At 46.8% G+C, this 26586-nt stretch overlaps 2 protein-coding genes across 7 annotated transcripts in view; one reads left to right on the forward strand and one right to left on the reverse strand.

Moving 5' to 3' along the window:
* Positions 1 to 14: 14 nt before the first annotated feature.
* On the forward strand, positions 15 to 25944 carry SLC2A11 (solute carrier family 2 member 11). 3 transcript variants are annotated; one of them, XR_012589805.1, is made up of 14 exons: positions 15 to 478; positions 9614 to 10892; positions 13471 to 13569; positions 14131 to 14291; positions 15835 to 15959; positions 16736 to 16865; positions 17064 to 17212; positions 18302 to 18489; positions 18802 to 18912; positions 19407 to 19508; positions 19639 to 19714; positions 20683 to 20810; positions 21462 to 24935; positions 25807 to 25944. XR_012589805.1 is itself a non-coding variant. In XM_074606725.1 (13 exons), the coding sequence occupies exons 2-13, from the start codon at positions 10872 to 10874 to the stop codon at positions 21660 to 21662; spliced, it is 1491 nt and encodes a 496-aa protein (XP_074462826.1). In that variant the 5' UTR covers positions 5097 to 7563; positions 9614 to 10871; the 3' UTR covers positions 21663 to 23557. The 3 variants fall into 3 exon arrangements, 2 of the variants coding, with proteins under 2 accessions (XP_074462826.1, XP_074462827.1); XM_074606725.1 differs by lacking the exons at positions 15 to 478; positions 25807 to 25944 and adding an exon at positions 5097 to 7563 and having other exon boundaries at positions 21462 to 23557; XM_074606726.1 differs by lacking the exons at positions 15 to 478; positions 25807 to 25944 and adding an exon at positions 8240 to 8288 and having other exon boundaries at positions 21462 to 23557.
* Positions 25443 to 26586, reverse strand: part of TANGO2 (transport and golgi organization 2 homolog) — a 32697-nt gene continuing 31553 nt past the window's right edge. For 2 of the 4 annotated variants that reach the window (XR_012589806.1, XM_074606738.1), the window contains one exon: positions 25443 to 25962. Coding sequence is in view for 2 of the 4 variants with exons in the window: in XM_074606738.1 (XP_074462839.1) it covers positions 25956 to 25962 (7 nt within the window). In the remaining 2 variants the exon portion in view is untranslated. Of the gene's footprint in view, positions 25966 to 26586 lie in introns of all 4 variants that reach the window. The other 2 variants (XR_012589807.1, XM_074606736.1) reach the window with 1 other exon arrangement.

Consider the following 26586-nt stretch of genomic DNA (forward strand, 5'->3'; position numbering starts at 1 on the left):
GCGGCAGCTGGGGGCGCTGGGAGGGGCCAATAGGCGGGTCGGGTCCGGCGGCGTTCGGGCGCGCGGGCGTCGGCGGCCGCTGCTGAGGGGAGAGCGGGCGGCCGCTGCTGAGGGGAGAGCGGGCGGCCTGCGCCAGCCCCGGTGCCCCGCCCCGCCAGATGTGTCACGGCGCGCTCTGAAAGGGCTCTGTCAGAGCCCTGCATAACCCTGACAGCCCGCGGTGACGGTGCTCCCCGGAGCCGCCCGCCCTGGTTACCGCCAGCCGGGCTTCAGAGGGGGGAGCAGGCCTGGCCCTGGGTTCCCGCATCACAGCGCAGTGAGCCCCGAGAGTTTCCTTTAAAACTACCGGCGAGGAAGGGAGTTTATGTTTTCCACCGCCTGTGATGAAGAACAGAGCCCAGCTGGACGATGAGCGTGTTGTGCCAAAGCGGGGTCGTTTACCCAGTGTTCAAGACACCAGTGTACACGCAGAATAGAGGTATTATTTATTTAAATCATTTCTGCAGAGATGGGTAATAGCACCCCGGCCTATAAACTCCTCGAAATATTCGTATGGTTCAAAACACAGAAATACACACCATTAATTATAACTATTCGTTAGTACCTTGTCTTAACAATTGCTGTTGGCTAGTACGGTCCCTTGCTTTCGTTTAAAGTCACATTGCCTTTTAATTGGTATGCGCATGCTCCACTGGCGGGGGGGAAGGTCTGTTCAGTCTCTAATTGAGTGGGTGGTCACGATCTCCCACTGCCGCCTTTACCTTTTCCCCAGTTACTGCAAATCTTTGTTGACTTTATGCTTCATCCAGCAGCTGTCCAGTTTTCGGCTGGTTTCTGCACCTTCTGCAAAGGGATGCTCCCTTGTTACCAGCCTTCTGTTCTTCAAGGGTACATTCGTTAGCTCTGAGTTCGGAGCTCAGCCAAGCTGACTTCATGCACTACAGTATGCCCAGGCGTAGCTTTAGTCTTTATTACAATCCATGTCACATTTTATGGGTTTTGGGAATTACATCCTTCCGCAACTTTGCATCAGCCTAGCTGAGTTCGCATTATACACCTTTGTAGTGATGCTGACTTGCAGTCTTCTATCAAATCATGGAATCTAACTAAAAGCCAAAAAAAAAAAAAGCAAACCCAAACTCTTTGTCTTAGCTGCAAGAAGGTGTGAGGGCCTGCCCGAAGAAACACTGCTCAGGAGTTTCTTTGCTGATTTCCTCCTGCTTTGTCCTATTGCCCTCCCCCTGCCCAGGGACCCAGAGCAGATGTAAGCACAGGTCTGAGCAGCGATGACGTACCATTGCTGCCTGCCATCTTCTGGGTTCCCCTTCCTTTTGGAAGCGGTTGAATTCATGACAATACGTGCAGCATCAGTTTCAAAACCCAAGACAGCAGAAACTCAGAGTTTCCATAAAAATAGTCTGATGCCCAGACTTCAGTCTGTTTTGGATGGACTTTGAAGAAGGTCTCTGTCTGGGGGCTCTTGGAGATGCCCGAGGAACGAACTGGAAGAACTCCCATCTGTAACCTTTGCTCAAGTCACTCACAGGAAAAAGTGAAACATGATGGTACTAGCGACATCTCTTTTACAGAGCGTATTTACCCGTTCTGCATCTGCAGGCTTAGTGATAGTAACCTGTTGTACTGTAAACGTTTACAATCCACAGACCCACTCACAAGAAAATATTCCTGGAAAAGAAGAACTAGTGTGTGTTGCACACTCACCACTGTGGATTCATTTGGCCTTTGATTTAATAATATATATATTTTCTGAAAGGAAAAGTTTTGCGTGTACACAGTGACAGACCGCTGCTGGACCTTCCTGTTACCTCTGGTTTTGTTTTTCCCATTTCTGAGGTGATTTTAAGGAACATGCAAGCATTTCCCTGGGGTTGCAGGTAAGCTTAACCATGCAACAGAAACTCCTGTCTCAGTTTCTGCAAACCAAAATAGCAAAGAGTTAGAAAACAAAGAAAAAAAACTATTAACTCTCCCCATGAGTTAAACAGCACATAAACCTCAAGAAGGCACATGAGCAAAGATAAATGGGCTGTTGCAGTGTTCATCTCTTTTGTTTGTAGTAAATTATTGTGTGTGTAATTCATGTTTCCTGTCCATAAATGCCAGAGGAACTTGAAGACATGGAATCCATTCTAATTTAGTAGAGACAAAAACAACTCCTTTTGAGCCCATCTGGAACTCGTTTTTATCGTAATTGTTTTGGGCTCAGTAACGAGTTCAAAATGTAACTGCCCTCACTAATTGTTTCAAGAATAAACAGATGCTTTGTTTAAAGGCAGCAGCCCCCAGTTTGCCCAGCACAGCACTCTCCGGGGTCGCAGGATGAAAGGAGCTGTGCGCCATGTCAGCACAGGCCTTAACGAGCCTTGGCGCCCTGGCCAGGGGTGCCCACCCCCATCAGCAGCTGATGGGGCAGGAGACCAACCCCCAGCCACTTGGTGAGTGTCCAGCCGGTGACATGTGTCCTCTGCTCTTTAACACCACTGGCATTTTGTTTGTAAATTCATCTGATGACCTTTTGCAATGTGCCCTACTGTGACGAAGTCATACCTGGCCTGGTGACACATCGGCAGCTCCTCCAGCTGGGCTATAGGGCACACAACGGAGAAAGCTCATTCCCTGGCCACCCAACCCCACCCGTGTTGGCTGGAGTAATGCTCTGTCCTCCAGTAGAGCCCCAATTCTTTTCTTCGTTCGAAAGCAAAGATACCTCCCCACCGCGCACTCTCAGAGACCCCCCCACCAGGGTATGAGACACTGCAAGTGCTCTACAAGGTCTCACCCACCCCAGTGCTCCCCAGGACACGCCACACCTGAGATCCCTGTTAGCCCCAGTGTAGAGGAGGTCGCTGCGTGACATGCACTGGTACTAGGAACAGATTCAGAAAGAGCAGCACTGAGCTCCCCTACGAGTGAGCCACAACAGCCAGAGGGACCTTACTGGAAGGTTATTTCAGCTCTCAGATGCTGTCCTCAGTGGCATGGGACAGCAGGTGCCAAGATCCACCACAGAGTAGTCGCTAAGAGTTTCTGCTCCAATTTTGGAAACAAGGCTCCATCTACTCACTGTGCATAGATAAGCTGTGTAATCATAACCGCCTGAGGCACTTAAAATGTTTACTTTTCAATGTTTAATGGCCATATATAAATTCTTTCTCCTTCATGGAAGGATTTCCTGTCCCAAATCAGCTAACTCTACAGTGTGATGGCTAAAGTCAGGAGAAAGTGAATCATACAGAATTGGATGGGGTTTTTTATTTGTTTGCTTGTTAGAAAGAAACTAAAGATAGCACTTAGAGCTCAGCCCTCCAAGGACATGTGGTTTGCACAAGGTTTGCTGTAAATCAAAGTTTATATTATTTTTATTTCTTATGTTTTTAAGTTCAAAAATATAGCTTTGCATCTGGCATATCACGAGAAAGACAATATCTCACCTAAATTTCCTTGAGTAGAGCCTGATCACATATCCAAATAAAGCGCCTCATCCAAAACAGCTTCTGATCATGGGTTGAAGACATCAAGCAAGAAAACATCTGTCTCTCTGCACAGTGATTTTTTTCCAGTGCTTAATAATTCTTGTTAAATTCTTCTGCCTTGTGATCTGTCCTCTGTACCATAGGTCACCTACCACAGCTGTCAGTGGGGAATATCCTTCAAGGGCCTTTATTTTGTAACATCCATTTCATAATCACCGTGGCCAAATCAACAAGACGACTGAAAAACAATGCTTGTTTCTTATAAAAAGAGGTCTATGTTCAGCTCACAATAGCAGCACATACGTCTGAGCATGCTGCCAGCTGTCGAAGACCCCTACAAGGAGTCAGAAATGGTATTTGTACTTTGGTTTTTACCAGAGGCAGGACTTTGTGTCCTGGTCCAGGTGCCTCTCAATAAACCCAGAGACAGCTCTAATAAAAAACTCTATCTGAAGTGAGTGTTAAATAAGAAATCAGGATGAGTCTGACACTCGGACGCTGCTGCACATATTTTCCTCTTCTCTGATGGGAACATTCAGCAACATTCATTGCCATTTGGCAAAGTTTAAACACTCTTCTTGTGCACACAGGAGCAGAGATTTTGCTCATCCAAGCAGTTTGTTCTCTCTGGCCTTCAGGTCACCCAGCTCCGACTAACTGCCTGCATCAGTGTCTGATATAAAGAAGGCAGGAAAGGAAATAATTCAGCCACAGCCTGACCTACAGCTTGCAATGGACTGAGAAAAGGGTGTTTCAATTTTTAGTATTCTGGGCTTTCTTAGTTTTCCCAGAGAAGCTCTATGGCTTATCAGGAGGATGAAAATGCAGACTGCTGATCCAACAGCAGCTAGTTCCCTTGGCTGTGTCAGCCCTTGTGTCCTCAGAGGACTCGGCTCCCATGTATCTCCTCTGGTCTGGAAAGCATCCCAGTGACTCTGTGTGGTAGCAGAAGCTCTGTCAGCATTGGGTCCCTGCCCTGAGAAGCCTCGCAATGAAGCCCATTTCCTGAAGTTCTTATACAGTGTCTTGAACTTACATAAATTGTGGGTTTTTTCTAAGCAACATTAGTGAACTGCTGTAACTGAGAATAATGGTGTCACAGCAGGGCACTCATTTCCTACAAAGAAAATCCGTTGTAACAGCTAAGTTCCATAAACATTGCTTTCCCCATAAAACCAGCAGTCCTGCTAGATGTTTCTTGAGAAAGCTGCTTGTTTGTAGATGGTGTTGTTTGTCTTCTGTATTCTGAGCAAGTCCTGCAAGAGTCAGGACGAGCAGACAGAGGTATTTCATGGTTCACTGTGATGGTCCTTACAGGAAAGAGAGAAGGATTTACAGAAATAGCCAGGCTGGAGCTTGGGAGAGAGCCAGCAACCAGCCAGGGGGCAGCTCCAAATCTCTTCTGCAATTTACAGTTTAGCATTTGTAGGCAGAATTCATCCTGTAGATCCAAGCTTTCCACAGGGAAATGGGGCCCTTTTTCTTCTGTTGCAGTGTAATTGCAGTTGGTCCAGATGATCCCAGGGTAAAACACTCTAAAACATAGGAACGTATCAGTGCATGGCAGATCAAAGAGCAAGTATTGATGGTCTTTCCCAATGGCAGGATTACTACTTATTTCTGCAGCCAGATAATTACAGGCAGAGACTGCCTTCATTCTCCAAAGAACTACTCTCCCATGCTCATGGCATCATATTTCACCTTGGTTATGGCATGTTTGAGTTCAGTCAAAAAGCATTTGAGGGAAAGAGGGTGGTAGGTCCCCGTGGTGGTGCTGGAAACCTGCTGGGTTTACGTGAAGGCTTCCAAAGGCAGGAGTTTGAGTAACTGCAGTGTGGTGGTTATTCCCTGGTGACAGACCCCAAGACTGGAGATTTCTCATCTACACCAACTGTGACTGAAATTGTGAGAACTTATCCGAAGGACTGAACACTGGGAATGCTGTTTGTTTGAAGGTGTAGCAGGAAGCCAGTTAGAAACACAATCAGTGTGAACACCTGTCAGCATCAAAGCAGGAGTCATATAGATGCTATGGAGAAGAAAAAAATCTGTCCATCCACTCCTCATCAAAGCAGTGGTTACTAGGAAAGACAGAGGACAATCTCCAGGAACTTCCACTTCCAGCCAGCCAGCTGCACACATGGATCAAGCCACAGCAACAGCCAGTTCATGCCCCTTCTGGAACAGGTTGTGAAGAGCCTGTGCCACAACCCGCAGTATCTCACTGCCTACCCCCAGGACTTCACTCATTTCTTGGGGCTGTGATAAGCTCACCCGCTATTTCCCTTCTCTGACCCGAGGCTGCCATAGGCAGTTGCCTCTTTTGGTTGCATAGCTTGCCAGCTCTCTGCTTTAACCCCCACATAAAAGCACCAGGAATGGGTTTTGAAGAGAGAAGGTGGCTCTGCCCAGATCAGGGAAGGTGTCATGGTTTAACCCCAGCCAGCAACTAGGAGCACACAGCTGTTCACTCGCTCTCCAAACCCCCCCCAGTAGGACAGGGAGAAGAGGGAGAAAAAGGAAAAACAAAAAAACCCTCGTTGAGGGGTTGAGATAAAGAATTTAATAGAAAAGTAGTGGAAGAGAAAGCAATAATGATAATAATAATGGTAAAAGAATATACAAAAAACGTGATGCAATACAGTTGCGCACCACCCAATGATCAATTACCCAGCCCATCCTGAGCAGTGATCCTGGATCCCTGCCCCCCAGACAGCCCCCATTTATACGCTGAGCACAATGTCTGTGGTATGGAATATCCCTTTGCCCAGCTTGTTGTGTCTGTGCTCCCTCTCCGCTTCTGTGGGAAGCTCAAAAAGTTCTTGACTTAATATAGGCATTACTCAGCAACAACTAAACCAATACACCCGCGGGTACTGAGGAAACTGGCGGATGAGGTTGCTAAACCTTATATTCCAAAAGTCATGGCAGTCTGGTGAGGTCCCCACTGACTGGAAATGGGGAAACATAATCCCTATTTTCAAAAAGGGAAAGAAGGATGAACCAGGGAACTACAGGCCAGTCAGTCTCACCTCTGTGCCTGGTAAGATTATGGAGCAGATCCTCCTGGAGGCACTGCTGAGGCAGAAGAATAACAAAGAGGTGATTGGGTATAATCAACACGGCTTCACCAAGGGCAAATCATGCCTGACAAACCTGGTGGCCTTCTATGAGAAGGTCACAACATCAATAGACAAGGGGAGAGCAACTGATGTCATTTACCTGGACGTGAGCAAAGCCTTTGACACTGTCCCACATGACATCCTGGTCTCCAAGCTGATAAAATATGGGTTTGGTGGACTGACAATTCAGTGGATAAAGAACTGGCTTGACGGCCGCACCCAAAGAGTGGCTGTCAATGGGTCCCTGTCCAAGTGGAGGCCAGTGACAAGTGGAGTCCCTCAAGGATCAGTACTGGGACCAGTCTTATTTAACACCTTCATCTTCGACATGGACAGTGGCATAGAGTGCACCCTCAGCAAGTTTGCCGACGACACCGAGCTGTGTGGGGCGGCTGACACGCTGGAGGGAACGGATGCCATCCAGAGGGACCTCGACAGGCTGGAGAGGTGGGCCCGTGCCAACCTCATGAAGTTCAACAAGACCAAGTGCAAGGTCCTCCATCTGGGTCGGGGCAATCCCAAGCACCGATATAGGCTGGGCAGTGACTGGCTTGAGAGCAGCCCTGAAGAAAAGGACTTGGGGGTGCTGGTGGACGAGAGGCTCAACATGAGCCATCAGTGTGCACTTGCAGCCCAGAAAGCCAATCGTATCCTGGGCTGCATCAGGAGAAGCGTGGCCAGCAGGTCGAGGGAGGTGATTCTCCCCCTCTACTCCACTCTGGTGTGAGACCCCACCTGCGTCCAATTCTGGAGCCCCTACTACAAGAAAGATATTGGCGTGCTGGAACGTGTCCAGAGAAGGGCCACGAGGCTGATCAGAGGGCTGGAGCACCTCTCCTATGAGGACAGACTGAAGGAGTTGGGGTTGTTCAGTCTGGAGAAAAGAAGGCTCCGAGGAGACCTTGTACTGGCCTACCAGTATCTTAAGGGGGCCCACAAGAAAGCTGGTGAGAGACTTTTTAGGATGTCGGGTAATGGTAGGACTAGAGGGAATGGATTAAAACTAGAGATGGGTCGATTCAGACTGGACGTTAGGAAGAAGTTCTTCACCATGAGGGTGGTGAGACACTGGAACAGGTAGAGGTGGTGGAAGCCCCATCCCTGGAAGTTTTTAAGGCCAGGCTGGATGGGGCTCTGAGCAGCCTGATCTAGTGGGGGGTGTCCCTGCCCATGGCAGGGGGGTTGGAACTAGATGATCCTTGAGGTCCCTTCCAACCCTAACAATTCTATGATTCTGTAATATGTGTTATCAATATTATTCTCATACTAATTCCAAAACACAGCAGCTACCAGGAAGAAAATTAACTCTTATCACAGCCAAAACCAGGACAGAAGGCAGAGATGAAATAAGGAGAGGATGAGGAAAGCCTGTTGGGAGGCCCAGCAGAAGGTGCAAACACATGCCCTGGCAGCACCTGCCCTTGTGCATGATGTCCAGTGCCTCCAGGATTTCCTTTGGACTGTGGCAAATACTGCCGTTATCTTCTGTTAAATAGAAGAATGTGCATATATTTGTCTTGCAAAAATAAGACAGTGCAATGGTCTAAGCAGGCAGTCCTTGACCACGTCATTGATAGATATATTTCTATGTTTGACGGCAACAGAAATGAGACAGATGGATCAGATTCATGGTGCTCAGGCCCAGGGAGCGGATGGAGACCAGACTGCCTGGGTGAGCTGCATTCCTTTGCCTCTTGTGGAACTAGAGACGTGCTTTGACATGTTGGCCTCTGTCTAGGGAGCTGGAAATGGAAAAATCCCTCAAAGGCTCCCATGACATATCTCAGTGACTAGAACAACCAGGGACACTCCACCTGGTAGCTGCAGGCTGAAACTCCTGTACACCATCACCTGAGGGGACGAAGGCCTGCACTAGGTGGTCCCTGCTTATAAAGTGCAGGAAAAAAGGGAAGGCTCTTGCCAAGAACAGAATACGAGTTTTTCTTCCTAGAAGAGATCTAGCCAAACCTGGTCTCATTCAGACTAGAGAGCAGGAAGAAACTAGAGCTTTCCTTTTTGAAGGTATTACTGTTCTTGATACGCTCTGCCTAAACCATGCATCAGTCGCTGTTAACTTCTACAGATACATACAGTTAACGCCTATTTCCCCTGTGAACACATTATCATTTGGGAGGCTGTTAGAAGTAGCCCTCTGACCCCGCTACACGCCAGAGGCGGCTAACTGCTGGCATGTTTGATTTGGAGCCTAATGTAGGAAATTCTGTACTTCTTCTGCCACTTAGTGGCTGCAGCTGATGCAGCACCACATCCCTACTTACACATTTGTAAGAGAATACTTCTGCGATGCAGAACAGGTTTATATTTCCATTCAGGTGTAGTAAAACCTGAATAGGGACAAAGCAATTTTTAAAAAAAGTTTCACTTATTTTGAATACTTTGAAATCTGTCAGGCCCCTCACAAATTGCACTCTGCGGGATGAAAGGATGTTAAAATACCATGATTAACTCCTAAAGACCAGATATTTTGTGAAACAGCAGCTTTGCTATTATTGCTGGCAATGTGATATGCCTCCGTCTCTGTTAGGCCCTGTCTCCAGGATTTGTGGGTATAAACCATTTCTCACTGCCGGGCAGTGCCTTTCCATCTGACAGAAAGCAGCAAGCCTGTCGTGCTGTTACTGCTGCCGTGCTGTCTGCTGCAGCGGACATGGGAAAGTGAACCATTTCTGGAACAAGAAGCACCTACCACTTGAGCCAAACCCATTACACAAGGCCTGTCAGCTACTCTGTCCTGAGTAAATGGTGCGTAGTTAACAAGGGGAGAGTGTAAAACTCACATACTAGTGAAAGATAAGCCAAAAGACAAAGATGAAAAGTCACTGAAGAAGCCACTATTACAGTGGGGTGAAACCTTTTTGACTCATTAGAATTTAGCTGGAGCTCTCGGGGGTAGAGGAGGGCCTTCTGCTGCATAGAGTTATTTAATTTTTAACCAAGGTATTAAAAAATAACTGAGTTTCAATTTTGTACTCCCAGGGCGTGACATAAATCCATCGTACGAAGGCTCCTCCACCATGCCTCTGTGAACAGCTGTGGTGAAGCTCAGTTGATTCCTCGATCAGTACCTCCCGAACACAAACCCAGTTACAGTCCTTGGTTTAATCAGCCCCCATTGCGCTCAGAAGGGCTCTTCTCTCCATCCTCTGAGGCTGTGGGGAGAACAAGGCTTAAAAAACAGCAGGATAATGCTGTGTGAGAGCGTGTGACAGCTCAAAATGAGCTGAGAACATTTTTCCCCCAGCAGCCTGCTCTCCCATGCTCACCTCAGCACTAGGTTTACCTGCAACGCTACATATTATGTAGATATATTATATATTCTGTAATATGCACTTTGATAGCATAGAATCATAGAATGGTTTGGGTTGGAAGGGGCCTTAAAGGTCATCTAGTTCCAACCATAATATAAAATGTAATACGTATTGTGTATTATGCACTATAGAAACAAAAAAACCACACGGCATCTGTAAAAGTAAAGCCCTCTGCCTCCTGTGAACTGAAAGCCAGAGATGATTGCTTGCTGACAAAATCGAGTGCTGTAAGTCTTGCTGCTTGCTCTACGCCAGCCTATGGAGAGGGAACGGGACTGCAGCCTCCTGTGCACCAGTGAACGGTCTCCTGTCAGCAACAGCTGGATTGCCCATGTGTCACCAGAATTGGAGTACAGTCCCCTGTCAGCAACAGCTGGATTGCCTGTGTGTCACCAGGCCACAGACAGGAGTACGGCGAAAGGGCTTGGCGTAATGAGGGATTTGAACAGTTTGGGCTTCATTCATTCCTGTCACTGACAGGACCAAGGGAAATAGTCTGGTTTGTCTTTCAGATCCTCGATTGGGTTCCAGGACAAGTACAGTCAGAAGAAAAGCTGTAGTTTACTCCTGCTTTGATCACACTTAATCAGACAAGCGCTACTCGTGCCAGACGCTTGGTGAAGGAATTTATGCCGTAAACCATGCTGGTCTTCAAGAGGATTTAGAGAGCTCTGGATCTTGCAGAATCATTTCCCCAAACTGTCCTGTACTTTCAACAAAATTAATTGAACTGTCTTGCTAATGAATGTACAGCCCCGTTTTGAGAATGTAAATCAGCTGGCAAAACACCTGCCAAGTCAAGTGTCTTATCCTAATGTAATGGGTGACTAAATACACATTCCTATGCTGGAGATTTAAATAATCCTTTAGAACACTGCTGAGAGTACCAGAGGCTTTGGCAGACAGAGGAAAACCTACCAAAGAGGATGAACAAGCTGCAGAGACTGGTAAAAAACATCTATTTTACTATTCTTGTTGACAGATCATTTTTTTTAATTTTGATTTTTATAAGGCTGCATAAGTACTATCAGGTTCTTGTAGAATTATTTGTCCAACTCATCACAGTCCTTGGGATAAAGCTGACAGACTAGTGGCTCTCCTGGCAGCTTCATGCCACCAGAGCGTCTGGGACAGTAGTGCGGAACCCGGGCGTTAAGGAAGGTTTGAGAAAATCACCCTGTAAATACAGCTTAGCTCTGAGCGCAGAACTGTTTGGTGGCTCCTGAAGGGAGGCACAAACCGTTTTCCCTTGCCCGTGGCCATGAAAGAGCTCTGTGATACAGGACCTGACAAGGGATGTGCTCTATCACGAAAGCAGGGAAATGGGCAGGAGGGGTGGGACATCCCTAGGCACTGTGATTAAAAAACAGTAAACATGCTATTATAGGGAGAGGAAATCTCTGTCACTTGTAGAACTGGAATAACTGGGGAGAGCAGAGATACCGGGTGTGCAATCCTTAGCTCGGGTCTCAGTAACAAGACAGGGAATTGGTGTAGCCAAGGAAAGTGCAAGCGAGATGTACCTGCTTCTGACTGGGACAGGGGAGAGCTCAGCCTCTTCTTGCTGCAGGGTTGGAACGGTCTGGCTTCAGTTCTGTCCTGGGAGAACGTCCTGTCTCAGGCTGGTATGGAAGTTATTTACAAGAAAAGGCTTTGAGGAAAGGAAAAATACTAGATTATTTGAATTTGTGATTGTAGAGCTATTGGGAGACTGGGCAAAATTTTCCTTTTCTTTGGTAGGTGGCTTGTAAGAAGAAAATAAGCAGGTAGGGCAGAAAGAGCTCCCCAGCGTTGGCTTATCTAAGTTCTTCTCAGAGTCAGTGGGGTCATACTAATGTAGCAAAACACAAACTAGCCCGAGATGCCCTGTGCTAACTGGTGATCAGCCAAGCCTGAGCATGGGCTCTTCATGTCACCTGCTGAGCTGTCCCACTGGCAGGATTTTGCAAGCAGGGGGCTGGCAGAGGCCATCCTGGCCCCGGGCCACCCAGAACGTTGTGCAGGAGGTGTCCGGCTAAAGACCAGGGCCCCCCAGCAAGCTCAGAGTGGTCTTGAGACATGGGACAGTGCTTCCAGTCCAAGGACACCATCAGGGCACAGCTTGCCAATCACAGGATCTCACGTCCAGATGGGGAAACCAAAGGCATAGGCACAAAATAGCTGTGAACTGGGAAGGATGGAGGGTGACACAGAGGGAGCCCAACCAACAGGGTGGTGTGGCTGCAAGGAGGAGGGGATGTTCACTGCTGGTGGGATGAACACGGAGACATGATGCGGCTCACACGCAGCTCTGCTTCTCTGCAGAATCTGTAGGTCAATTTGAAGGCAGAGTCACACAGGAAAGTGTCCAGGCAATAGTGGCCTCAGGCTTACAAATGTGTCAGAGGAGGAAAGATTAACAAAACTGTTTAGACGCTTTCTGCTCAGTGTCCCTGGCTCTCCACAGCCAGCCCCTGGGGTGTTCTGATGTGGGACACTCATTTATACTGTAACATTCAGGGGGTCCTCCTGCAAGGGGAAAAAAGATGCATGTATTTCGCTTGCAAGCCTGTCAGCGAGCTCTCAGCTGCCATCCTGTGTCAGCCAGGGCAGCTTGTTCTACACCCTGCAGAAAGGCAAAAGACCTCACTTTTACAGCAACACCCTCATCCCGGGATGCTGCCCCATGGAGCAGCCCCATTCACCTGCCCGTGTTTCCGAAGGCATCGCAGCCGTGTTAGATGCCAATATAAGCAATAGGCAATACTGATGAAGAAGTGACCTCCAGGAGACCAGAACATGGTATAGGACCCACTGTCGGACACGTATTTCAGCTGTATCATAATACTGAAGAGTTAGAAAATACTCTGGCTGAATATGCAATTGTAGACTGCTAAACACAAGAACACGTGAGAACAACTGTGTAATAAGTTCATCAGAGAGACATCGTCTGCTCTGTACAACATGTGAAGCAGCGTAGGAAGGGCACACTATTTGTAATTAAAATATGTGTCATTACCATGACAAGGTAGGAGAAATAGCACGCCAATGAATCAGAAATGCACTGGATATAAATGGCCATGAGAAGATCCCCCACACCACAGGGAAGCTCCGTCCGATAGAACTCAGCTAGAAATGAGGCAGCAATTAAACTTTGGCAATGCTCCTTGAATAATTCGTCATGCGAGTACAGGTTTTTGTAATGAATTGCATTAATTGAAGCTCGAACACCAGTCTCTACCAGTATTTACTGGTTTTGCACTGACTTTTTGTAAGCACACACATTAAATATTAAACCAAAGACATTTGCGGGCCTTTGCTCCAAAGCAATCCCAAATTCTTTGTGAATGGCAATGAATTATTAATACTATTCTGCAGTAGAGGGAGACAGTTTAAAAATTGGGGTGGGGTGGTGTTCTGTCTTTGGCACCTCCCATTTTACGATAAGATTTGTAGCCTATTCTAATCTTCACACCACTCAAAGTGTGAACGGACCAAATGTCTGTTGGGCTATTTTATTCTGCATTTTCTATCTGTCTTTTTCAGCTTCAGAGCAAGGTCCTGATCCTGACAATATGTGCCGCTGGGATTGGAGGCACTTTCCAATATGGCTACAACATTTCCATCATCAATGCTCCAACTTCCGTAAGTACTGCTGGTCTGAGAGCCTGCTCCTCGGACAGACCCTGCCTCCGTGTCCCCCGCCGGGCCGTAAACAGGGGTCTGATGCTGGAAATACGCGGTCTGCTAACACTGAGGGCTGGAAGGGAAGGCTGTGTTGTTCCCTCTGCATAATTCACATCTGAGGTACAGGACTTTGTTGCCAAGAGCCACCCTTGAGCAGCACCTAGTGTCACAAGAATTTATTCAAAAGCCTTGTTTCAACTCCCTTAGCAAATCTAACTCTAAAATTTTCCAACCTGCATCCTTTTGCCCTTAAATTCAAAGTTGGCCCCATGAAATACATTTTTAAATTATCCAAGATAACCACATAGAGATACAAACCAAGCAGAACTTTTCACCAGCTGCAGTTTTACACTCTTAACGCTCTGTTAAAAACACATCTAAGAACTGGAGGCCATTTTCAACCAAAGGTTTGGAGGCGTGAACACAGAATAAGCAGACAGATTGATAAGAAAGCCTTCGTATTTCTCAGTGTCCATCATCTCCATGTCATGGTTACGCAGCACTGTCCTTCCCTCTCAGTACATCCAGGCCTTCATGAACGAGACCTGGCTGGAGCGCACCGGCGTCCCCCTTGAGAGCAACGTGATACTGCTGCTGTGGTCGCTCACCGTCTCCGCGTACCCGCTGGGAGGGCTCACCGGGGCTCTTGTTGCTGGTCCCATGGCCATCATGTTGGGCAGGTAAGAGGCTGCTGGATTTTAATTTAAGCTTTGCAGCTTCCATTAGTCCGAGAGAAATTATGAGCCCTACAGCACAATACCCACTGTAGTTAGGAGTCACAAGAATATGTTTTCTGTCACAGATCAGTCTGCCATTAACATTTTGAGCTGGCAGGGAGAAACTACCAGATATGGCAGTATTTCATGTCTCAAAACCCAGCGGGGAGCAGCTCTTTTCCCCGTATTGCCTTCTCATCATATTCTGACCCAGCTGAAGTGCTACAAGGATTTCAGCTCAACTCCGTATTCACAGTAACCACCTACATAATCACCACCATTTTTGTGCCTGGTTTTCTGCCATCCTTTTAAACAGGAAATCATGATGGAACAGACCAAGGATTTTTATTCAAAATTAACTCTGGGAATTGATAGGAATGACACTGAAGAAACAGAGGGTGCTTGCAAAGAGCAGTTTTTGCATACCAGGTCCTCATGTCCCACAGGCTGTGTATCTGTAGCCACCTTTTTGACAGAAATATTTCAGGAGGTATTTGTTAAATCTTCGCAGTTGCTTTTTTTCCCTGTGCTTAAGTCTCTGAAAAATGTCTGTCTGTCCTCACATATCTTTCATACACAGCTCTATCCCCAGTTGTCTTCAGAAAAAAAGTTAGCGTTACTAACATAAACTAATAGGAAGATAGATTTTGCCTCCCTCTCTCTTGACCCCAAAATTTTCCTGGCTGTGCTGTCACTTTGGTTTGTTCCCCTTCTGTGATGAAGCAGGCACCACTATGGTTTGGGATGGGGCTGGAGGATTGTCTCCTGTCGCTCATATATTTCATGGTTGCGAAGATCTGGAAAGGATATGGTGTCCTTATCCAATGAAAAGTTTAGAGATTTCCTCTTATACTGCTTTAGAATAAAATCATACCCATCATGAAGAAGAGAAAAAAAGACTGACTGCTGAAGAGTGGGTAGGGCAGTGAGCTGGGACTAGAGAGAATTTCTGGCTATTATGGGTCCATAGAGCTCTCTTTTTTCCTGGTTTTGGCCAGGAATTTCTGCTGGGACACAGGAAAACTTTCAGACAAAAGTTTTATACAGATCGTACTATTACATGAAAAATGCCCGTTTCAAAAAATTAGCATTTTCAGACCAAAATGCACATGACTTATTGAATACTCCTCTCCATTCAAATGGGAAACTGTGTGTGTGTAAGAGCCGTGAGTCTGGGTGAGGAGCTCACAGTGCCGTCAGTGTGTCCAGAGGCAGCACTGCAGGGACACCCTGTGGTCACGCTGGCACCTGGAGATGACCTGTACCAGCCACGCAGAGGCCCTGTCACTGCTGGTTCCTGCTTTCACAAGACACCAAAATTCCTGCTCTGCCGTCTGCATGCAGACACCTCATGTAGGGCTCGGGGTGACCAGGAGCTTCTGTGGTGGAGCTGAGCAGCCCACCTGAGCTTCCAGGCATGGCAGGTTGGATCTGCCGTGTGAAAAGTTTTATCTGATAACTAAACTGGACACACACGTGCTCACAACCGTGTCTTTTCTTTCTGAAGGAAGATGTCCCTGCTGCTCAACAACGTCTTTGTGATCATTGCCGCAGTCTTGTCGGGATTCAGCCGAATGGCAAAATCCTTTGAAATGATTATGCTCAGCAGATTTTTTACTGGCGTGAATGCAGGTAAGGCAACATCAGAAACAGGACGTGATAACATGATTACATGTCATGATAATTAGATGTCATGTCAATTAGATATCACGATAACATGATAACAAGTATCAATTAGAAGATATTTAAATAGGAATGATCTAAGACCTTAAAGCAGTTAATCCTCTGGTCTGTCCACACATAGGTACGTGAATGAGGAAGCTGTATATACAGATTTTATATTTTGCTTCTAAGGACTTTTTTTTAAAGCATACACAGGTGGGGTTTTTTGTGTAATAGACACGAGAGTGTCTGTGTGCACTCTGCCCCCAGGGAGGGGAGACCTGGGAGAAACTGAGCTGAAAATCAATCCCTACGTGCTTGTAAGAACGTTATCAGTCACTCACCAGCACAAGCACCAACATTAAAGCTTTTATAGAATTTCATCCAAGGAAATAATGATTGATACAGTGACTAAAAATATGATCTTCCCCCCAAAATGGGGGACTAGAGGGAAGCATCACTTATAACCTCAGATTTGGTGCTGAAAAGACCGTAGGACTGAGGCTCTGGCAGGTTTCAGTTTTGTTATCCACTGCTACTTAGGAGTATGGAAATATATGTTTAGGAGCTTATACAATGAGTAAGAGTGAAATTGAAGGTTTAGGTAAATAATAAGCACTGGTAGATCAGTCATCTCATGGCCTGCACCAGAAGAGTCCAGCTGGCAGCCCGAGAGGTGGCTGACTGCATTTGTCCTCGTCTCCTCTGCCTACAAGCTGAGGTCAGTGTTTGTCTGCCTTGCCCAGGTGTCAGCATGAACATTCAGCCCATGTATCTGGCGGAAAGTGCCCCAAAGAAGCTCAGAGGAGCTGTGGCCTTGACCTCTGCATCGTTTACAGCCCTGGGGTTGGTGCTGGGGCAGGTTGTTGGACTCAGGTATGTAGAGCAAGAAGCCCAGCTTATACTTATTAAATCTTTCTTCTCCTTTTTTTTTTCTTTTTCTTTTCTTTCTTTTCTGGTGCCCACATGCAGCAGAGGGTGCTGGGCTCTTGCCAAGTTGTAAAATGTACTGAGCAAATTATGGTTTTTTGGGTTTTTTTGAGCAAATTATATTTTCTTGTTTTTTTTCTCCAGGGAGCTGCTAGGAGGGGAGGAGAGCTGGCCATTCCTTTTAGCTAGCAATGCGGTGCCTGCTCTCATCCAGCTCACGGCTCTGCCTTGGTTCCCTGAAAGTCCCAGATACCTCTTGATTGACCGTGGAGATAAAGAATCCTGCATCTCTGGTGAGTTTAGGGTGACTGTCAGCCGCTCACTGAGCATGTGAGATCTACTGACTGGGAAGATAAACAGTGAGACGATTGATTGCATATTTTTAACGTACAGTCCAGCGTGTTTGGTCCAAAGCAGAGTTCTTTCCAACACAAATATCCTATTTGGTGGCTCTGCCAGCCTCCTCAGCTGAACATAAAAGCTTTAAGCCCAGTACCATGGCTATGTCACTGGTCCCATGGATAAAGTTTTTCTAAACCAGAGGACCATATTTGGTCTGTACAAAATATGTTTGTGATTGTGTTAGCTGCTGCACCACTAAACAGTGCCCAGGTAGTGGTTGGGTATGTGTTTGAACAACCACCATAATTCTGCACACAGATGAATGTACGCTTTTTTGCATCCTGCTTTTGTGCACAAGCTTGGGCCCAACCTTTAGAGAGTGGTGCCACAACTTTGACATGTAGGAAGTGTCATATCAAGTTCCAAATATGATCACTTCCTCTTTCCAAACTAAAGAACATTCTGTCATCTTAAATATTTTTCATCTATTGAGGTAATTGAAAGACATCTTCCTACAAAAGACTTTTACTACAGTGGCAGGGTCAAAAGGTGGGTCGTGTTCACAACGGCAAATATGTTTGGTAACTGTGAAGTGAAACAAATTCTGGTCGAAGATCTCATGACCAAATCTGAAGCCAATTCATATTAAGGGATTTGCTTAGATTTGTAGCATACAAATCCCCGTATACAGAGCGGCTGGAATTAGTTTCTGGGAAATATGTACTGGGTACCCATAACATCTTAATTGCCTGCATTTCCCAGGGCAGGCACTTGAGATCTGAGTCAGAAGTACGGCTGCTGGAATGGCACTGGTTGGAAGTATTCTCTTGTCAAACAACAGTGGGGGACTTGCACTCCCTTCCCCCCAAATCCTTCAAGTGGCTGCACCGCAACTGGCCACCTCTGTGAAGGTAACACCATGATCACAGAGTCTGTCCTACGGCTTTCTGCAGCCATCACTCGCTGCTCGATTCTTCACCCCATGGAGCAGGCAAACCACAGGTAAAGTTCGGGGATAAGAGGCTCCCTTGTCCTTGCAGCCCTGCGGAAGCTCAGAGGCAACAGTGACCTCAGTGCGGAGCTGGAGGAGATGCTGGCTGAGCAGGCTGCCGTTAAAGGTCAGAGAGCGAAGAACCCTTGGGAGCTCTTCAGAAATCCAGCTTTGCGGTGGCAGGTGGTGAGCATCGTTGTGCTGAGCAGCGCCATGCAGCTCTGCGGGAACGATTCGGTGAGCAGCCCCGCAGCCACCGCACTCAGCGGCAGCGCTGTATCGCGGGACACAGGTGCAGGATCTCGGGTTTAACATTCCTGCTGCAGGAGAGCAACGAATAGTGGTCTGCTCTGCCTGTGGAGACCTTCAGACCTCAGGTGCTCGGTTCCCAAAGTACAGCTGTGCATTATGGCAGGATTCAGAGAGATGCTGTCAAAATAGCCTGTATGACAGCACATTAGCCATCCTCTGCGGGGTCCTTCAGGAAGAACAATGGGATGTATTTTCAGACATTTTCCCTTACTGCTTTCTCCTCTCTTCTTTCCACAGATGTATTTCTATGCAGCTTATGTGTTCCAAGAGGCTGGAATTCCTCAGGACAAAATCCCGTATGTTGTAATCGGCACGGGGAGCTGTGAGCTGATCACCTCTGTCACCTGTGTGAGACTCTTAATGCACTCAGCTGACATGCAGACTGTAGGCAGTGAGGAGGCTGTTAATTACAAATTTAGGATTTACATTGCCTTTCATGCCCGGGAAGCCCTTTCTGCGCAGCAGCCAGGCCGTCTCTCGGCACCCACGTCCAGGCAGGTTCATGCAGAAGTATTTTGTCAGACGCTGCATTGTCATCACTGTCTGAAAACTCTACAAAGTGTAACTTGCTTGCTTCATGCCAGTATGGATAGCGGCAAGGTTTAGGCTGCAGCTGGGATGTTCTCATCTCCCCTGAACACGCTTCTTGCCTGACTCCTGCCAGCAGACCCTTCCCTTTGAATGACTTTTCTTTTTTTTTTTTTGCTAAGAAGCGGACAACATCCTTAAAGTAGCTGTAGAGTGAGCTAGGCGCAGAGTATTGAAATGGGAAGAGGGAGCAGGCGGGAAGTATAAACACAAGTTAAAGATCTTGCTTTATTTCACTGTGTTACTTTGTGTAGAACATGATTATAGACTACGCTGGTCGGAGGCCGCTGCTCCTGGGGGGATATATCTTCATGGCAGGATGGGCCATCATCTTCATGGTCGCTCTGAGCCAGCAGGTAACAAATCTGATTTAATTATTTGAGTGGAATGGAGCTGGGCTTTGCCTTTTATATGAGTGGGGTCTTTACTGGTGGCAAATAAGCGTAAGTGCCCTCACTGGTTTTCCGTTGGTCTTTGTGACTGTAGACTCAGATTAGCTGGATGCCGTATCTCAGCATGGCCTGCATTTTCGCCTACATCCTGAGCTTTGGAATCGGACCAGGTCAGTTCCCCGAGTGTTTTCACTGAAACTTTTGCGTGCCGCCAGGGCTTGGAGATGTGTGCGAGCAGCTTACAGAAACTCCCAGACCCTCTTTAGCCAGAGCACAGCCAAAGCCATGAGGGAATTCCTGCCAGCAGTGTTCAGCTGTCTGCGGGGGCTGGCATGCCCCGGGTGAGTCAGCGTTGTGCAGGGACGGTCTGTGCCCTTCTCTGGGTCATTTCTCCTTACAGCCATCTTGTGATGGCACTTGGAGGTGATTCCTGTCTTAAATAGACAACAAGGTTTTCACTTTCTGCTCTACCGGTTAGGGCTGTAGACCAGCATTTCTAATGCTTCCCCTCAGTGCTGGAGGTTGATGGCTATGCCGTCCAACTATTTACTTGCAGATACCTGGAAGCACAATTTCCGCATCTACTCGTTAGCTTGCTAACGTGCGTTTTCTTGGCAGAACCCTCTAGTTTCTGTGGTTGCGGGGGCAGCACGCAGGCTGTGTGTGTGTGGAGGTTTCTCGGTGTGTGAGTAGGTGTGAGGCTCTGTTTGCTCACAGGAGTTTGAAGGAAGGCAGGTAAGACAGGAGCCAAGCTGCCAGGGTCACATGCCACACGAGTTGGCAGTGATTTCTTGTCCCAGTCCTGACAGTGTCATAGGGTTGAATTAATAATAAGCCATTCTCACAGTCGGATCCTAGTGAGAATGATGTGGATTACCAAACCTTTCCCAGCAGTTCATTCCGAGATGGGAGAGTTTGAATAATTAGCCAGTCCTTAATATTTAACCTAAAACTTCCCCGGTGCAGTTAATCTCTATTACCACTTGTTCTGGCATCATTGGCTAGTGAGAATAATTTACTGAATAATAATTTACTGTTCTCATATGCTTCATGTCGGCTTTGCTTGTTAGTATGTATTCTTTTGTTTTTAATATAGTATCAACAATATTATTAACTTCCTTACCGTCTCTTTTTCCAGCCGGTGTAACAGGAGTTCTGCCCACAGAGGTGTTTGATCAGATGTCCCGGCCAGCTGCTTACATGATCTGTGGCTCTCTGCTCTGGTTCAACCTATTTCTGGTCGGAACGGCCTTTCCCTTCATTGTGGTGGGTTCCCAAGGCAAAGCCATCACCTGCAGCTCTGCCGTGGTTTACACGAGAAAGAGGTTCTGATAGTGACCACGAAGAGAGCCAGGGGCTGGAATAGCGCAAGCTGCAGACACGCAGCCCTGACGTGAAAAGTATCTTTATGAGGAAGGTGGCCAGAACTCCTCTAAACCAAACTTCTTCCATGTTCCCTGTAGTGATTCCCGATATGAGGCTGGAAGCAGATTAATTTGGGGCATGGATGAGTGATATTCCTCCTCTGTCCTCAGCTGAGAGCAGCTGGGACTAGAGATGAGATGTAATTCTCCTTGGCCAGACCCTAGCACCATTTCTTAAGGTGATTCCTGAAGCAAAAGGGAGCAGAACTCCACAATATCCGATCCTGTCTCATTTCCTGCTGTGGCTCCCCGTTCTGTACAATTACATAGAGTGAGAAAGACAGAAAAAGACATTTTGAGATACTCTTCTTGCTGTGTCAAATCTCCCAAACTACGCTGGGGAGCTGCTGCATCCAGGCACGGGAGGCCCTCACCAGGGCTCACAGAAGTGCTCCCTGGCTGAAGTTAGTCCATGCAGAAACAGGGAGGAGTGGCCGATTTGTCAGTGTACAGAATGTCACCAACGCTGTCTTGTCTTTTTCCTCCTCCTCAGAAAAGCCTAGCGCATTTCTGCTACGTCCCGTTCCTCGTGGTCTGCGTCTGCACCGCTCTCTACGTTGGGTTTTTCCTTCCTGAGACAAAGGGAAAGTCCTTCCTGGAAATCTCCGAGGAGTTCAAGAAACGGAACTTCAAAGCTCAGACTCGTGCGGGTTTTTATAAAGGCCCTGAAGAGATCAAATCCACCGTGTTGTAGCAAAAGAAAGGGGTATGGTATGCTGGGGAAGTGCAGCAGTGGTTATGTTCTCCTGCAGGGACACGGAGAGAGAGGTGGGCTTGGGGACAAGATATTACTCTTTGGTTCACCTTGAAAAGATACACTTCATGTGATAAATCCCAACAAAAGTCTGATAATCTGTTTTCAGTTTTTAGTGCGAAGTAATGCATACATATTTTAGAATCCGTATTAGAGAGTGACCGAACGACGCCTTATCCTCTTATCATCAAACACCACCATGCAATGCTGTAGCAGATTTCTTCTGAATTTCTTCTGTATTTCTCCTCCACCCAAACAGTAACTTCCATCTCTGAAGCCTGCCTTTCTTTGCCCCTGAATTTGGGCTCCCTGACACAGAAATTAATACGATTAAGTTCTGTTTTCAGACACCAGCTGAAATTCTCAGTACCTTGCCTTGGTGCTCCCGTTGTTTCTGTTATTAAGTGATTTCAGATAGACCCCTACTTGTTGAGCAATAGTGAGCAGTTAATTATTTTCAGCTATAAAAACATGTGACAGATGGATTAGGAAGAAAGCTTCTAGTACTTGCTAAGTGGCTTATTATGCAACTGACTTTTGGGCATTGTTTTGTGAACTATTTATTCTGGACTGGTTTTCTTCGGGGCTTGTTTGTTGTCTTCCAGTTGCAAAGCACAAGTAATCCTCCAGTCCAGTTTGTTCAGTTCTCACAGACGCTGCTGGTGCGTCTTGTCGGGTTCTGCACCCGCGCTCTGCTGAGGTGGGAGCGTGGTGAGGAGTTCCTACAGCAGCAGCCCAGTCTGGATGTGGGGATGTAGTCCACGGCAGAACATTCTCTGCAGCATGTTCTTGGGTGTCTCCGCAGAGCATATCGGAAGAGACGCAGACGTGGTACTGGGTCTGTTTAGCCAACCTGGTACGGAACAGGGCAACACTCCTCATGTGATATTGCCTTTCACAGGCGCTGGGTCGACTGGTGAAGTTTGTTCTCAAAAATCATAATCAAGCCATCTCTTTTCTTTTGGTTTTGTACGGGTCACAGCACTGCTGATGGTTGCGGCAAAGAAGAACACGTCCATTTTCAAAATAAGTAGTAAAAGTTTCTTTCAGTGTATTTTTGAACTACATTTTTTTAAAAATACAGCATTTTTGAGTAACAAGACTGTTAAACATTTCTGGAATGTGTTACTGTCATGCCAGGCACGAGTGGAGCAGCAGATCTATTTCTCAGAAGAGGCCTCTGTGCAAGAACTACCTTTCATAGAATCACAGAATCACGGAATGGTCTGGGCTGAAGAGACCTTAAAGCCCACCCAGAGCCACCCCCTGCCCTGGGCAGGGACACCTCCCACCAGCCCAGGCTGCTCCAAGCCCCGTCCAACCTGGCCTTGAACCCCTCCAGGGATGGGGCAGCCACAGCTTCTCTGGGCAGCGTGGGCCAGCGCATATTACCAGGTCACGTGGAGCTTCTCATCAACCAACACCCCCAAGTCCTCCTCCTCAGGGCTGCTCTCCAGCCATTCTCCGCCCAGCCTGGATTTGTGCTTGGGCTTGACCCGACCCAGGTGCAGGGCCCTGCACTTGGCCTGGTCGAACTTCATGAGGCTGGCGCAGGCCCACCTCTCCAGCCTGTCCAGGTCCCTCTGGGTGACATCCCTTCCCTCCAGCATGTTGACGCACCCCACAGCTTGGTGTCTTTCACTACCTAAGGTTATAAAATAGGAAAAATAAAACTAAACTTTTGTTCGTTTGTGGTTGGTGCTACTTCAGAAGTCATCCATATACAGCCATGGGCAAGAGCAGGTATCTCTACTCTTGGACAACACCAGGATTTTGAAATACACGGGATTTTGAGACCAGACAATCGAGAGCATGACTCCATGGAGCTGGGAGCGGCAGAGATACTTTTAATTTCTATAGTTTGGAGAAAGCAACAAGGGGCAGGTGGAAAGAGTAGGACACACGGTCAGAGCAAAAAGTTGCTGGTACCGTCATGACGGTGTCAAAATATTCTTTAGTGAGGTCGTTCCTTTGGTGCGGATGAGAGCAAGGACGGGAGAGAGAAGGGAAGCAAAGACAAGGCGGCAGAGAAGACGCAGGCTGGGAAGCAGGGGCTGGACTGAAGAGTGCCCGGGCAGGGGGACAGGGCTGGCGCCCGCTGCTGGGACCTGCAGGGCAGGGGACAATTGGTTAAAGCTGGGAGGAGGTTTCCAGGCGCCAGAGGTCCTCACCGTGGCCACCTTTGTGGCTCCTGCCGCAGAGCCCTGGCAGGACAGAGGCCCTCTGTGCCCGGCCGTGTGAAACTGCTGGGAAACGCTGCCCCTCTGCTCCGTGAGCGCCAGCCCCGTCCTGTGCCGCTCGGGGCAGAAAACACCCGTTCTAGCCTTTTTTCTGACTGTGGCCTGAAATCAGGTGTCTTCAGACTGATTAAGGAAAGACAAACAGCGGTTACATTTTAATTGGTCTAAATGGTTACATTTTAATTGAAGCATTTCACAAGTTGGTTAATTTTTGCTGAACTAAAACGCCTTCAACTGAAAGAAATATGACACTTGTTCAGGTCAATTTTCTAATCGTGTGAAGCGTTGGGCAAAAATGCATCTTGAAAAGCGATCCTCAGACTCCTAGTTCATAGCGTTGTTTACAAAAAAAGTAAAGATACAATTTATTTATTTTACAGTCAGGATTTAGAGCTGACATTCAACTTTCCTGGCGGTTACCATCCATCATAGGGACAGAGACCTGAACTTTCAGGCAATGGCCATTACTCCAAGTGGCGACTGCTGCCGTAGCTCTAACCGAGTGCAAGGGCTCGCTCTGGCTTGCCACGTCGGGCTTCCCAGGGTTTTGCCGTCTGGAGGCTCAGAGGAGCACTGGGGAACTTTTCCTTCCAAGGGGATAACTGATGACCCGCCCTGGGGCTCGGGCAGTCCAGGCCAGTCCACTCCAGTTTGCGCCAGGCCTTGGACTTTGGCTTCCATCAGAGCCTTTTTTACTGGCCTTTACTCATCTCCTGCAGCTCGTTGTCCATGCCCAGCACCAACAGCACCTGCAGCTCCGTCAGCAACCGCGAGTAACGCCACACCAAGCAGCGAGAGCCTGGCGCCAGGCCCGGCGGAGGGCAAGCGCCGAGAAAGAAGGAAATGACGTGGTCAAGTATTATCTCGGGCTCCTCCGGCTCTGTACTAGAGGGACTTTTTCCAAAGGAGCCAAAGAAAGCGTCAGGAAAGACCAAGTCTGCAAAGGGAGGTGACCACCTCTGCGTGCAAGCTGGTACATTTTTCTCTTTTTTTCCCCCCAAATAGAATTCTTGCAGTACATATTTTTTCCTTTCTGCTAGTATGAAAGACCCGTTGCATAAATTAAGTACAGAAGGAAAAATAAGCCTCAATCAGATGCGGTTAAAATAACAGTATGAGGTTGTGGCTGAGAGATAGCAAATATCTTGCAAGGCATTATTTTTAAAAAGCAAAACTGGATTTAAGAGCACATTTATATTTAATGTCTGATAGATAACAGAGGAAGACAGACCAAGGGAGTTCAAAAACCCGACAGGGTTTGATAGATGGAGCAGGGCTGGAAGACTGAAAAATTCCTCCACAATATATTGCTATTTGCATTTTTATCATGTTCTGAGAAAAAAAAAAAATAAATCAAGGTTTTGCCTGTTGAGACAAATAGTTAATAATGCAAATATTGCTGTTTTAATACGTAATGTGATCATTCAAGCTGGTATTTAGTAAAGACACAAAGAAAGAGCATCTGTTGATGCTGAGGGAGGTTGGTCACCAGACAGACTTTATTCCCGTTCTAGTTGTGCACGCCCACCTAAACGACAATTATGAAACAACTTAAAGCAAAAAAAAATTTAAAAAAATGAGTTTTTACAGATATTTGAACATTCCTTCCACTACCCTTTTGATGGAAGGGAGACAGGAAACAAAAGTCTCTTGCAAATCTATGACTTTGGAAAGATGTTGTATATAAGCAAACTTAGTAAAATGCCATGCAACAGTTTCCTGTATACACTTTTTTTCCTTTATATCCTTTAAAACTGATATTTAAAATCCCCTTTTATTCTTAAAAATACTTTTATAAAAATAAAATACTTTGTTAACTTTAGCTACAGTTGATTTTTTTCCAGTGCATTCACTGCAACTACAGTTTGCTCACAGAAGGTTCTGCGCGTGTGAATCGCTGCCGTTTCTCCGGACAAGCCGTGGTCCTGCTCCCGCTTCCCACGGAGACAGTGACAAAACTGGCATAAGCTTCAGAAGGTAACAAAAGCTCACTTTAGGAACTGCTGACATAAAAAAAACCCCAAAAACAAAACATCAGAGGTTTTGGTTCTTCACTATTTATTTTAATTGTCAGAAAAGGCAAATCCTAGAATTAAAGTTTTGATTCAAGCAAAGCAAAATACATTATCATCATCTGTTTTTACACCTAAGCTCTGACTTGCTTTTCTTTTGCCTATATGTAAAAAATAAGAATAGATTTTCATTACTACAGGACTACTGTAAAAACCAAGGTTTATAAATACTTTTAGCATGAAATGGCACACAAGCATTTTGCTTGCCATTTAGGTAATGTCTTCAAAGAGAACGCCTGGTACAAATAGACACTGGTGATTTTTTTCTTAAAATATAAAAAAGTTTGCTGCGTGAACTCTCAGTAAGAGCACGCCGGCGAAGCAGAGTTTTGTTTTTAAATACGCGTTCGTCAAATTCAAATTTAAGACAGCTATGGCTATTTCTTTGCATCTAAAAGTAACGATAACATTTTTATTCACGCAAACACATGGTTTAAACAGTCACCACAAAATCAAGACGGGCATAACCATTCCTCCCAGCGCAGAGACAGCCCGGGAGGCTCCCGCTCCGAAGCCACGTACAACCCAGCGGGACCACGGCGGTCAGAAAGT

This window comes from Larus michahellis, chromosome 13, assembly GCF_964199755.1.
Source record: "Larus michahellis chromosome 13, bLarMic1.1, whole genome shotgun sequence".
Lineage (NCBI taxonomy): Eukaryota > Metazoa > Chordata > Aves > Charadriiformes > Laridae > Larus > Larus michahellis.